Below are 12862 nucleotides of genomic sequence, written 5' to 3' on the forward strand. Positions count from 1 at the left end.
AGACCAAATGAGATATGAGTCACTATGAGAAAACTTAGCTTCATGTTAAAAATATTCGCTATATACAATTATCTGTCCTCTCAAATTTAAGGCCGCGGTGGCCTGGCGGTAAGGTCTCGGCTTGTGAGCCGTAGGGTTTCAGGTTCGAGACCCGATTCCACCGAAGAACCGTCGTGTAAAGGGGTCTGTTGCACGTTAAATCCGTCATGCCAAACGTCCTCCCGCTGGTGTGGTGTGGAGAGGGGGTTGCCAGCTCAGGTGTTGTCCTCGTCATCTGATCGCGGTTCAAAATTACGAGGTCCGTCCCAAAATAGCCCTAGTGTTGCTTTAAAACGGGACGTTAATATAACTAAAGTAAATTAAACTCAAATTTAACAGCTTTCCATCAACAGGTTTCTGATTACAAATCTAACAAAGATAACCGGTTAATTATATCAGGGTATGGAAAATAAGGAAATCTAAGTATTATATTTACTTCTTAATTTTATGTTTACAAAAAGTATAGTCATAAAGGTTTAGATCAATTGAAAGCAGCTTACCTTCAGATTGTAATAAGCCACCAGCATACAGAAAGAGATAATGGAATGGATTATTGCGAGGATTCGAATGACCGGCTCCAAGTAGAAAACTTTCTCCTCTATCACCACCCATTCTTCGAGGTCTTCGTCATCGTCTCCCAAGATCGCACTGTCGTCCAATGAAACGTTTCCGAATATACCGCCGCCGTTGTCGTCCGAATCCTCCTCTTCTCCTTCCTCATCTTCATCGTCTTCAGCTCCAGGAACCGTGACCTGAATGAAAGCAAGTGGTTCAATCCGGTTAAGATTGATAAATGGTTTCAAATCACGTGTTCAATCTAGTAGATTCAAAACTACGCGTACAAGATTTGGGGAAAAATGATATCAAATGAAAGTGTATTGCTATAGATATCTAATATGTTCCTAAAAAGCTTATTAAATCTTTTTATCTTTATATGATGCAAAAATTTTCATGTGTAAGCAAAAAAGAATTTTCGGCCATTTTAACTGTTAACATGTTGGAAATAGATATAGCAAAGAGAGATTTAATGGTAGAGTCATTTCGTTGAATGAAGTTATTCCGAAAATTGTATTGAAATGATTAAATCTAAATAAAATAAAGATGCCTTTATTCATTATTTTTACTTATTTGCTTTTATACTCCTCGGAATTCTAAAATTCATGTTTATGACAACATTTGTTGTTAGTCAAATTGTAGTCTGAGGTACAATTCTCGATTTTAGAGACGAATAAAAACAATTTTGAGCCCTAATATCGTGAAAGATAATACTCATTCATTCTGCCGTTATGTGTTGAGTGTCCTTACATTAATGTGGTTGGAAATTCTTGCAAATGTCATCATTGTCTTCTACACACTGTTCAAAATTTTAACACGATGCTATCTGCATGTCTAATCGGAATTCCTTTGTTTAGCGCCGGTAGGGAGGCTGTCGCTGGCGGTTTTCAAAGTTTTCCGAAGATCGTATTTTTTATATTCTTAAAATGAATACATAATTAGTTAAAGTAGCATAATTTTCATAATATATATAATAACTAAAATAATTTTAAAAAATTATGTAACAAATCAAAATTCCCGTCATCAATGTAGTGTCATCGGCATTTGCACGATAGTTTTCGCATGACTCCAACTTGGGTCTCCGGACAGCTTAGTGGTAATACTCGTCCCCAACAAAACTCTCGTGTAGAATTAAGACGAGAAGTGATTCTAATTAAATTTGTAAAATAAATTCTTGGTGTAATGCTGAGTTAAGAAGGCGTGTGATAGAGGATATCTTATGATTAATAAATGACAGAGAAGAAAAAGAAACTCTTCCGTAGGATTATTCATTAACTTGGCAGTAATAATCTCTTATACCAATAAGATTTCTGTCTGTTAGCAATTTACCGAAGAGACGGCTGAACTTAGAGCTACCAAATTTGATACAAATGTAGTTTGAATGCGGAAGCAATTTGTTTCAAATCTTAATTATTTAAAAATTAAATCAAATTTTGAGTTTTCCGGCCACTTTTTCGGTAATAATCATCTGGCATTAATAAGCGGTTAATGTATAACTAATTTTATAAAATATTTTGCCTACGGATTGTCAACACTTTTGTACGATTAACAGCTGTGACAAAAGAAATAAAATTGACCAGATCTTGTGGTAACATTAAAACATAATTGGACCTGATAAAGAGTTAATATGATTATTTGCAAAAAAATAGCGTCACATTTGAACTTTCTTCACACTACATGATAAAGATTCGAAGAGATTAATTTAATTTTTTCTATCTGTGATTTAGAAAGGTAGATATTCTATAAGAAACCTTAACTAGTTTATTCTCAATTTGAATATTATCAAATTATTTTGCAGAATAAATCATATTCAATTTTTTCTTGCATGAATACAGAATTTTTGAAAATAAGAATTCGATCAAACCAATTTTTTACTCTTTTTTCTTTAAAATAAGCGGTTTATATGGAGTCTTACAATCTTTTTTCTTGGAGCTTATTAGACTATGTAAGTTATCGTATTACTTATCTAAATATATTATAAAAATAACAATTACAAAATATATTAACTTACTTTGTAGAAAAGCAAAATGAAGTTGATTGCAAACGCCATTACCAAAGCCAAATATTTCATGGTATAGAAATTTCGAGCCAAGAAACTCTGAAATTGAAATAAGAAAATTATTATTTATATTGTCATTTAATTAGCAATAACGATTAAGAAATAATGCCAACAATTATAAGATGAAATTAAAGTACTTACCACGAGTTTTCTTCCATATTCTCTAAAGTTAATAGCTGCCACAGCAGGTGTTTCTGTAGCTTTAACAGGTTCTGGAGTCGCCATCATAACCATAGCAGCTCTAGAACGTAGACGGATGTAACAATGAGATAAATAATCAATCTTTAAAAAAATGTTAAACATGAAAGGAATAAAACGTTTTATTCAATGTAAAAGGCGTTTCAAGAGTTTTAGTGTGAACCTTAAATATTTGTATAACACACCCAGAGAACTAAAATTCATTACAAAATATTTGGTCACAATTCTTTAAATGGGGGAAGCATCAATTGCTATGTCTTGAAATGATAAAAAAGAAATGCGAGGGAGAACCGGAGAATCAAAGAAACATGTTTAATGAAGCAAATTACCGAAAAAAATTTACAATTGAATCCTCTAGCACTGAAGCAGGCTTCACATCGTCACCGCTTTGATCGACGTATATCGGTAGAAATAGCAGCCGTTTCTCACTTACCCTACTGCGCTGACAAAAGATTCACAGGTACACCTCTCGAAACAGCCCGCTGTAACCCGTAGAGAAGCCACACAAAATATTCATTAGAATACAGAAGTCAGAAGAAAAGAAAAAATTTTTATATCGCTAAATGAATTAATTTTCAACCTAAAACTGTGCTTCGGCAAATAATCTCAATCCACGGCTCATAACATCATTTTTAATTCTCTGATAATTGCCTGCCTACATGTACAACGTGTCCTTGAAGATTTTGTGACAATTTTCAACGTGAATGGCTCATATGTTTAAAATAGAAACTATAGAACTTGGGCAATAAGATCTTCATTAAAATAACAGGAAAATCATCACAGACGGGGCTTCACAGGAAAAAGTCTAATATAAGAGATTGAGGTTGATATGAGGTCCCTCGATGAAACCACCCCTTCTGAGAACTTTCTTCCACGTCATTGTCTGAGTTACAATTTGTGCTTTGAAAGGGTATTTGTGATATTGATATTAATGCTTTCTATGAATTCCCAAACTTTAAATTTGCAGCCTTATTTACACAGTATAAAATATTAACGCACTGATACGTTCTTAATTCTTATTATTATTCTTATACGTTATTATTATTATACGTTCTTATTCTTCCTTCTAATACTTTAACTGTAACTGTCCAGTATGTTTCTAAAATGCTCTTAAAAATAATATTGGATTATGCGATTAGATATAAAATAAATTCAATAAATGTGAATCAAATGTTCACGTATTCAGAACAAAGAAAAATTCGATCGAAAATAAAGCAATCTAGATTAAAATTTTGCTAAACGTTAATGTCTTTAGTATACATCAATAAAATTGCAAAATTTCGCAAAAAATTAAGGCAATATATCAAATAGAAATAAAAGAAAATTGTTTAGATAAAATGTAAGCAATATACTCGAAATAAATGCAAATATATTAGATTTTTTTTGTGACAAGGATTGACTGAAGCGAATTAAATTACAACAGTAATAGAAAACAGTCATTTTAAAATAATTTAAATACACTTCCTCTTTTGTTAAGAAAATCTATAAATAATGTACTTACTGCTCAGGTGGAACAGCTGGTGGTTCGCCTTTGCCATCTTCGCCCTTTCCGGCCTGTAAAGACAAAGAAGACATCGATGTTTCACTCTGCACTTTAAAATAACTTTCAATAGAATAACGTTCAAGATGCAGAAAATAAGGTGTAGTAAATTTGTAAAAATTACTTCTTCCATTAACTGATATTTTGGGATATCAAATGTGTCATGGGAAATTTTGTTGGGCAAAACAAGGTTTATGGTAAATATGTATATATAGATATAATATAATATGATATTGTATAAAGCAGTAATAAAAAATTTCATGGAAAGTATGAAATATCAATAGATAATTCGTCAATAAGTATCATGAACAAAAGTTCTTTTTATTTGTTTTGACTGTATATCTCAATTTTTAAAATTTTCTTAAACATTCATTTGCCTTTTATTTTGTTCTTCTGCAATAAAAGAAGATAAATCTAGACTAGAGACTTCAATTAGAAGATTGCATAAATTTCATTAAAGGAAATTATATATTTAATTACATGTTGTCGCACTTTTAAATTATATTTTATAAGGTATACTTAAAAATACTATAATCCTTATTATGGCGATTTCTCTAATATTAAATAAGATACTTATGAGAAAAGTTGGAACTCGTATTAATAATTTAAAGCTTTTAAATAAGTTGGATATTTTTCATATTTTGAAGCCCCTTTCTTTTAAAAGTTCTATCGAATTGTATTGTTCAGGGAAGTTTCCAGTTAAAAATTATAAATGGGTGCTTTAAAAAATTGCAAAAAAAAAACCCTCCCCTACAATATTTATACAGTAGATACCAGTATTGGTTTCAAAGATATTCACCTGAGCAGATTCTTCAGCGGAAGCTTTGTCTGGTGTTTTCTTGCCGTCTTCTTCACTTACAGCTACATCTGCATCGGACTGGTCAATACTAGACTGCGGTGTCATTTCTGCCTTTGCCTTCGACATCGTATACCTTTTAAAATTAAAAATAAAAGAACTCTGTAAATCTATATCAATAGTACAGAAATTTGATAATTAAGTACAATAAAATCCGCAAGTTTTATTTTCTGGGTTAAAGGATCTAGAAAATTAGATTGTGGACCAGATGCATTACACACAGCGCTTTAGTAGATCTTTTGATAAATAAATACTTTAAAACATGTTTATTACGCATTATATAGGATCAAACGAACTCATCGGAAACTTTCATATTTTTAATATAAACCAAAACTAATCGATTTCAATGCAAGAACTAGTCTTTAAAATTATTCGTCTATTTCTACAGTTTGATTTGAGCAATGACGATTATTGCAATTGCCGAGAAGAAGGTGTTCTCGAGTGCTATGTTCCTAATGGTCTTTTGAGAAGAGGTTTACACAAAGCCCAGAGCAAAAAACTCTTTTGAATGAAAATGAAATGACCTTGATGAGAATAATTACCAACAAGAGAAGACTACCACTATTGCATTTAATACAGAAACTTTATCTGATTAGTTCACCCTGTGTATTAATGAAAATTTAATAAATATTGTTGTTATTATTATATATAGATAGAAAAAGGTTTAAAAATTGTAGTCAAATTTTTATGTTTTATCACACTACCATAGATATGTATATGAAATGATAGATATTTGATTCTATCCCCACACCTATAATATTTGTACCAAATTTTTTTTTCCAGGATAAAAAACAATTCCTGGAGTATTTTCCTTTTTCAAATATTCCTGGGGGTATTCTTTAAAATGTGCGTGTTTCAAATTGCTTTCCTATTGTCAAAATCCTAAACAATGAAACACAAATTTGAAAATGTATGGCAGGTATTTTATTCTGAAGTAAAAGGAAATTGATAAAAATAGGTTGGTATTATATGCTTAACATATAATTTAAGCATAACCAAATTAAATTAACAGTTATACAATTCCGTTAATAGTTTGTATACAATCCGTTAATAGTTTGTATAACAGTTATAAATTAAGTTATACAAATGTCTTTAATAGGCTCCAAGTTCCTACGAAATTCTAGAGCACTTCTAAAACGCTGAATCAGCTATTTATAACATCAAAAAATTCAAAGTTATCAAAAGTCCCAACACTCATTTGATGTCTTTGTTTCTACGATTTGAAGTTAAATAGTTATAAGCGCAACTTCGACTTTAATATTTCAAAATATTCTGTGTTGGAATAATCTATATATCTTTATTCAAAAAGTTCTCATGGCATATTAAGATCAATTTAAAAATATTTTACTCTTTCAATACTGAAGCACTCAAAATGTCTGCAAAATTGTCATCCATTAAGCGTGTTTGATTGAACATTCAAAGAGTGTAATCTGTTTGTTAAAGTGTCACATCCTGAAAGATTTGAGGGTTAGCTATGAGAGTATCAAATTTCCCTAAAAACCACCTGTCAAGTAAAGTTCACTTTTGAATAGTTTAAGAAATAAAGCACTGTTCTGACGACCCGTGGGTGTCTTGAGACAGGCACATTCCCCCTTCTTTTCCCTCTCTTTTTGTTTTCCGGGATTCTTTGATGTATGTTCATTTTATGGACAATTTGCGAGGGAGCTCCTGATCGGCGTCCACAAGCGCGGGCGATCTTACAATGGATCAGATGGCAGATTTATGATCATATCCGTAAAGGCAATATGCCGTCGGAAAGGCTTTAGACCTACAATTTTGGAAGGCATATGAGATTTCTTTTGCCTTTGACTAGAGGTAAGCAGGCATTTCAGTGTGCTTTTATAGGAATTAGAAGGCCAATGTTTAAATGAGCGATTCAATATTTTATTTTCAAAAATATCCGTTCTAACCTCATTACTTATTTTCCAGATAGATTATACGATTTATTTCTGTTGAGAAATTTTGTATTGAAATCTTACTTTGCTTCTCCTCCGGCTTCGTCTTTTGTGATGTCCACTCCGAAAGCTTGCATTGGTCGGTCTCCGGCTTCAGGCTGAGGTTCTGGCGGCGCCGCTTCTATCGGTAACGGGGGTGGAGCTTCTATAGGCATTGCACTAGGTTTGCCCCAGACGTCTTGCTTCAGGTCTTCCACTTCCTCTTCCACAGGCTCTACCAGTGCCTGGCCTCCCATCAAAAGCAGTATCAAATGGAATAAACTCCTGCAAGAAAGTTGGCAGCTTTGTAATATCCATTTTGCATAATGTAATGCAAATAAAGATGGCAGGCATATCTGAGGCAGAAGAAGGGCAATTAAATAATCATCTTTGATTTATTCGTTCCTAGAAGATAGTCAATCAGCTGTCGCCTTTGGACTTTGGAGAAAATGAAGTTAATTGCTTGTTATTTTTGAAGCAATTAATTAATTATGTCAAGTTTTTAGTCATACAAAATTTAGCTATTTTCGATTTTTATTTCATTTTTAAATATTTAAAATCGTAGATAGATTTAGAGCAGGGTTTTTTTCGTATATTATAAAAATATGCAGTATTTTCTGCTATCACAAATTATTTAGCTATTAATCTATTCATACGATTAACAATGATATTTTTTTCTCATGGCAGAATCTTGTTATGGTCACTAACTGATTCAATTTTGAGAATTGAGTGAATGACGTCATTCCTGATGTATCAGAAATAGTTGTTATTGAAGCATTTTTTTTTAAAAATTTTTCAGCAGTAGATTATTTAAAATCAATGATATTTATAGATATCTAGATTAGTAAATATAACAACAAAAATTGATGGAAATAATTGGAAGGAAATGCTTCAATTTTGAATCTAAGTACTTATCTGGAAACAATAAAATATGACTTTTGTGGAAAATTTAATGTTTATGCAAAAACTAATTTAAATATTGATCCATTTTAACAGCAGAAAAAAAACTTAAACGTTGAATCTTTATCTTGGTTATCAATACAATAATGATAAGAGAATTTTGACTTCCATAACACTATTATAATCGAATTTTGTTACTGATTTTGATTGTTTCAAATTTGGTTTAAAAGGCTCATATTAAAGTTTGGAATTAAATGTTCTCTATAAATTTTTTAGTGGCAGCAGATAGGAAGGTCTGAAATTTTCAAGGAACATAAAATGTTTTTAAATTAATTTTCATGATTATTATTTATTTTATTTAGATGCAAAGAAAATAATTTTTCTGTTAATTTTTTAGAAGTTAAAAGTTTTTTTTACCTAACTGGCAAACTTTTGATAGAAAATTATTCTTTTCTTACCTACTAGATGAATAAAACGTCCATCCTGAATAAAAGAATGTATAAAACAAAAGGAAGAAAAAGCCTTTGATGAGCTCGGGGAATGTCTTGGTTTTCATAATAGCGATTTGCTTCTTAATGTTAGCTGGCGTGAGGTAAGACAGAACGCCGAAAACTTGGTTCTTTACATAAACGAGTCCTTTCTTAATTGGATCGAAAGCTGATCTGAAAATTAAAAAAATAAACAAATAAATACATTACAAAACATTTTAGGAAAAATAAAAATTTAACTCATGAATAAACTACGATTTTTTTTTTGTACATGCTTGTCTATTTATAGACATGAGCATATTGTGAAATTTTAAAATAATTTAATTGCATACTTCCATAAATCTTTAATTTTCAAAGTTCTCATACAGGTTGTATCAAAAGAAATTAAATAAGCCTTTATTTCTTAAAATAATGGCATGTATTTACATTTATTAAATAAAGTAGATAGTTGAATGAAAATAGTTTGGATTGTTTGACGATTGATAAAGAAAATTCAAATTAAAAGAAATTTAGAAAGTTAATTTTTATATATTCGCCATAGTCTAAAAGTATCCATTAGTAAAACGTTCCTCTTATTTTTATTTAATGATCGATACATCTTCACGCTTCTGTCTGCTAATTTAGGAAAGGTGTGCTGATTTATTAACTTAAAAAGGTTTATCATAAATTTAAATGCAGAAATGCACATTTATTTAATTGAGTAAGAAAGCTAGTCATGTGCAAATATTTGTCTAATAATACATTCTCTAAATGCTATGACTTGAAAGAAATTTGTTCATCAAGTTTTCACTTTATTGGTCAATTATGGTAACTATCAATATTATGGAGAAGAAACCTTTCAGTCAGTACTAGTTTAAAGTACTCCAGAAAAAGTAATGGAATACTGAATGAGAATTTTAAAAAAAATCTTTGCTCGCAGTTTTGTGCATAACATTAAGTTTTACCTTATGGCAATATCGGCTTGTCTTGCACCTCCCCCCCCCCTCTGAAATTATTTTTAAGTATTATAATTTTATTTTTATTTTTATTATTTCAGTTCCCACTTTAAAAATCTATGATCAAAGAAAAATAAAAAAAAAAATAAAAATAACTATACAAGTGGAATACAATGATGCAAGGCAGAAAGTAAATGGGAAGTAAAAGAGATACAGGGTGAGACTACACACTGAATAGCTTTAAAGAGTATGAAATTCTCCACTGCGCACAACTGAGTGAAAAGACAGAGGAAAAATCCTTGGAAGTTCGTTTTAATCTCTACTGTTGAAATCGTTACAGTCCTTCCTTCATTTAAAAAAACATGAGAAAACCGAGCGTTCTTCGCTGTTGTGATTTCGCAGTGTGAAAATCGCAAATATTAGGACTGGTTGAAAATGCAGTATTCCTTAAGACAGTCCCCACCCTCTTCTGTGATAAGATACACACGTGGATTAAGGAAAAAAAAAAGCCATTAAAGAAATTTCCGCTATGGTTTATCCTCGTGTTATTATCGGAGATTGAAAATTCTGAAAGGTAAATATAAATGTATGAAGTTAAATTTACTTGAAATATTAAATGAATTACTGATTCAGTTTATGCACACAAAATATACGCGCCACCCCTGCGGACCCAAACGGACGCGCCACCCCTGCAATAAAATGAAATATGCATCAATCCATTACGTTAGTGAACTGAAGACAATTAGACTTACGGTGGCTCCTCATCGGACCCGGGGAATGGATAAGCTGATGCGCAGGTTGGGGTTTCTTCCTCGTCCTCCATAGAGATACTGCTGGCATGTTGCATCTGTGAAAAGAAACGAGCATTTTTTTTTTTTTTTTTTGTAGCCACTGAAGACATTAATGATATTTGTCTTTATTTTAGAATTCAAATAAGGAGAAAATAGTTTTTGCCTTTTTTTCAATTGAATGCGATAAATAGTTTTGCATCAATGAATCAATTTGCAGTAACAATGGAAAAACCTCTTAACCGCCCAATTTAAAATGTCTGATATATTTTTTGTTACTCTTCTTTTAATAAGATTAGTTATTATAAGAATTCATTATTACAGCATTATTATCTTTTGACTAATTTAAGTATAAATTAATTATACTTTTGTCTTTTCAAAATATTTCTGAAAATAATCTAAATTAAATGCATCGCACTTATTATCCGAGATAAAATTAGTTACAATTCTTTTTTAAAAAATTTCAAAATCGTTTGCTTTCTATAACTCGTATCTTTTTTTTGTCTTATTACATATTTATAATCTAAGCAGTAATGGAAGGAAATGTCATAACAGATTTCTCTGCAATTTTCAGAAATATTCACAGCATTAAAAATTTTTTTTTAGAATTATTATTCTTGATATTACTCCTAATCTATTATACTGCTTTTCTGAGCAGTTCGTGTCATAATGAAGGAAAGCTTTACAAATTTCTTAATGGATGCTGAATGTTTGTCAGATCAATGACCTTCGAACTTAGTGGCAAAAATGTAGATTCTAGAAAACGCAAGAATTATGATAATATCTCTGGCAAGAGCCCAGATTCCTCTAGAAAATTGTATACCCTATTGGAAAATATAAAATTCAAAGTACTCACATGAGGAGGCAATTCCCTCTTTGGAGTGTTAATTATGGGCGATCTTTTTAGAGGCACTGTTGTTTAAGAACGATTTGTTGTTCGCTTGTTTGTTGCTACAGCAAGTCTTTGTGTATGCTTTGATTATGTTTTGTTATCCGTGTTTCGCTTTTCTTTATAGGATAAAACGTCGGTACATATTATCGAGTTTATTGGACAACTTGCACTGTGCGCCCATCGGACGCATTTCAAAGCACATTGTACTGTAATATTATAGATCAGAAGCTACTTACCTCAAAAATAGCGTCTTCGCAGAAGTTTACGAATGACTCCAATTTTCCTTTGTCTCCTCCTTCAGTGACTATAGAGTAGAAAAAGGCCCTCTTGGATTCCTTTAGGAGAAAAATTAATAAATATTATAAATTTGCGATGAAAAAAGATCTTAAATTCAACCAATGTATTTTATAGTTTTTCGGATGTTGAATTATACGAAATTTTGACATTGCGTGAAATTATTTCATCATGTAGGTTTTTCAAATATTTAATGAAATATTTGCATAGGCTTTTCACCTAATGATTATAAAATTTATACCTTTTAAAAAGTAACTAAGAATTATTGCAGCTATCGTTAATAACTGTAAGAATTGAATTGAATAAATGAAAAGAATGCAATTACATTAAATTTAAGTTAATTACATTGGATTACAAATTGTGCTGATAAAAAAATAGAAACTTCATTAAAAGAATGTTTGTTGAAAGAAACGCTTATTAATGTCGTTACAGAATATTTACAATTAAGAAATTGTCACACCTGTAAACTAAATAAATTCTTAATTAACTTATTGTAATTATTATATCTACAACGAAATGTCTATATGTTATGGAATCAATCGGTAATTTACAAAAAATATTGTTATATTTTAGAAATATAAGAGACCAATCATGTCCACTTTTTAACAAATAACAGTTTAAAAAGTAATGAAGTATCAGAAATACGTTGAATATTTTATTAATTTTGGTGAGATATGAAGCTAAATTCTCTTAAAAGTGACATAAAAAATTTAGTTTTCAGCACTCACCTTGATTTGAGGCTTTTCCCATTGGTCTATAGTGCTTTCTTTAATTTCGAAGTAGACCCTCTCAATTCGATTAGCACCACCTGAAAAAAAATAAGAAAAATTTGTAATCATGAGAAAGAGAATAAGAACATATTTAGTCTCTGTACAATGGATAGAGACACAGATGCAAAGTATTTCTAAACATTACATAAACATTCCTCAGTTAGGGTACAAAATTAATATTTCTTTCGGACACTGATAAGGGAAAATGTAAATGTACATTGTAAGAGTTATCATTCGAAAAATTGCTTAGCAAAATTAATTCTAAATTGTTTAACTACAAGCAAAAATTTCTTTAATTATAAAGGTTCTAAAATTTTAATAGTATTTTTGTCATTTTTATTTCATAATACCAAAGTGCTTTAATTAATATTTTATCTCAATAACTTGTGTTTAAACCGTAGTAGGTTAAAAAAAAATTCCAAGTTATTTTGTTGAAACATAGCAAACTCTCGATTATCTGAGGAATAAAGTAGCGCAGCAACTTCATATTAGCAAATTCGAGATATAAGTCAAATATAATACGAATTAGTAGAATATTCTTTTGAATATTTTTATATTTATTGGGGGACCTACACACAAATTATGCTTTAAAGGATAGTAGAAGTCTGCAAGTT

The 12862-nt window shown here is 30.7% G+C and overlaps 1 protein-coding gene across 2 annotated transcripts in view; it reads right to left on the reverse strand.

Moving 5' to 3' along the window:
• LOC129964130 (ryanodine receptor-like) overlaps positions 1–12862 on the reverse strand; it is a 214693-nt gene that overhangs the window by 14972 nt on the left and 186859 nt on the right. For both annotated transcript variants that reach the window (XM_056078821.1, XM_056078820.1), the window contains exons 100-109: positions 12207–12286; positions 11421–11519; positions 10257–10351; positions 8540–8743; positions 7227–7466; positions 5191–5323; positions 4353–4405; positions 2795–2894; positions 2606–2692; positions 540–791 (exon numbers count right to left, since the gene is read on the reverse strand). In XM_056078821.1, coding sequence (XP_055934796.1) covers positions 540–791; positions 2606–2692; positions 2795–2894; positions 4353–4405; positions 5191–5323; positions 7227–7466; positions 8540–8743; positions 10257–10351; positions 11421–11519; positions 12207–12286 — 1343 coding nt within the window. The remainder of the gene's footprint in view (positions 1–539; positions 792–2605; positions 2693–2794; positions 2895–4352; positions 4406–5190; positions 5324–7226; positions 7467–8539; positions 8744–10256; positions 10352–11420; positions 11520–12206; positions 12287–12862) is intronic.

This window comes from Argiope bruennichi, chromosome 3 (genome assembly GCF_947563725.1).
Source record: "Argiope bruennichi chromosome 3, qqArgBrue1.1, whole genome shotgun sequence".
Classification (NCBI taxonomy): domain Eukaryota; kingdom Metazoa; phylum Arthropoda; class Arachnida; order Araneae; family Araneidae; genus Argiope; species Argiope bruennichi.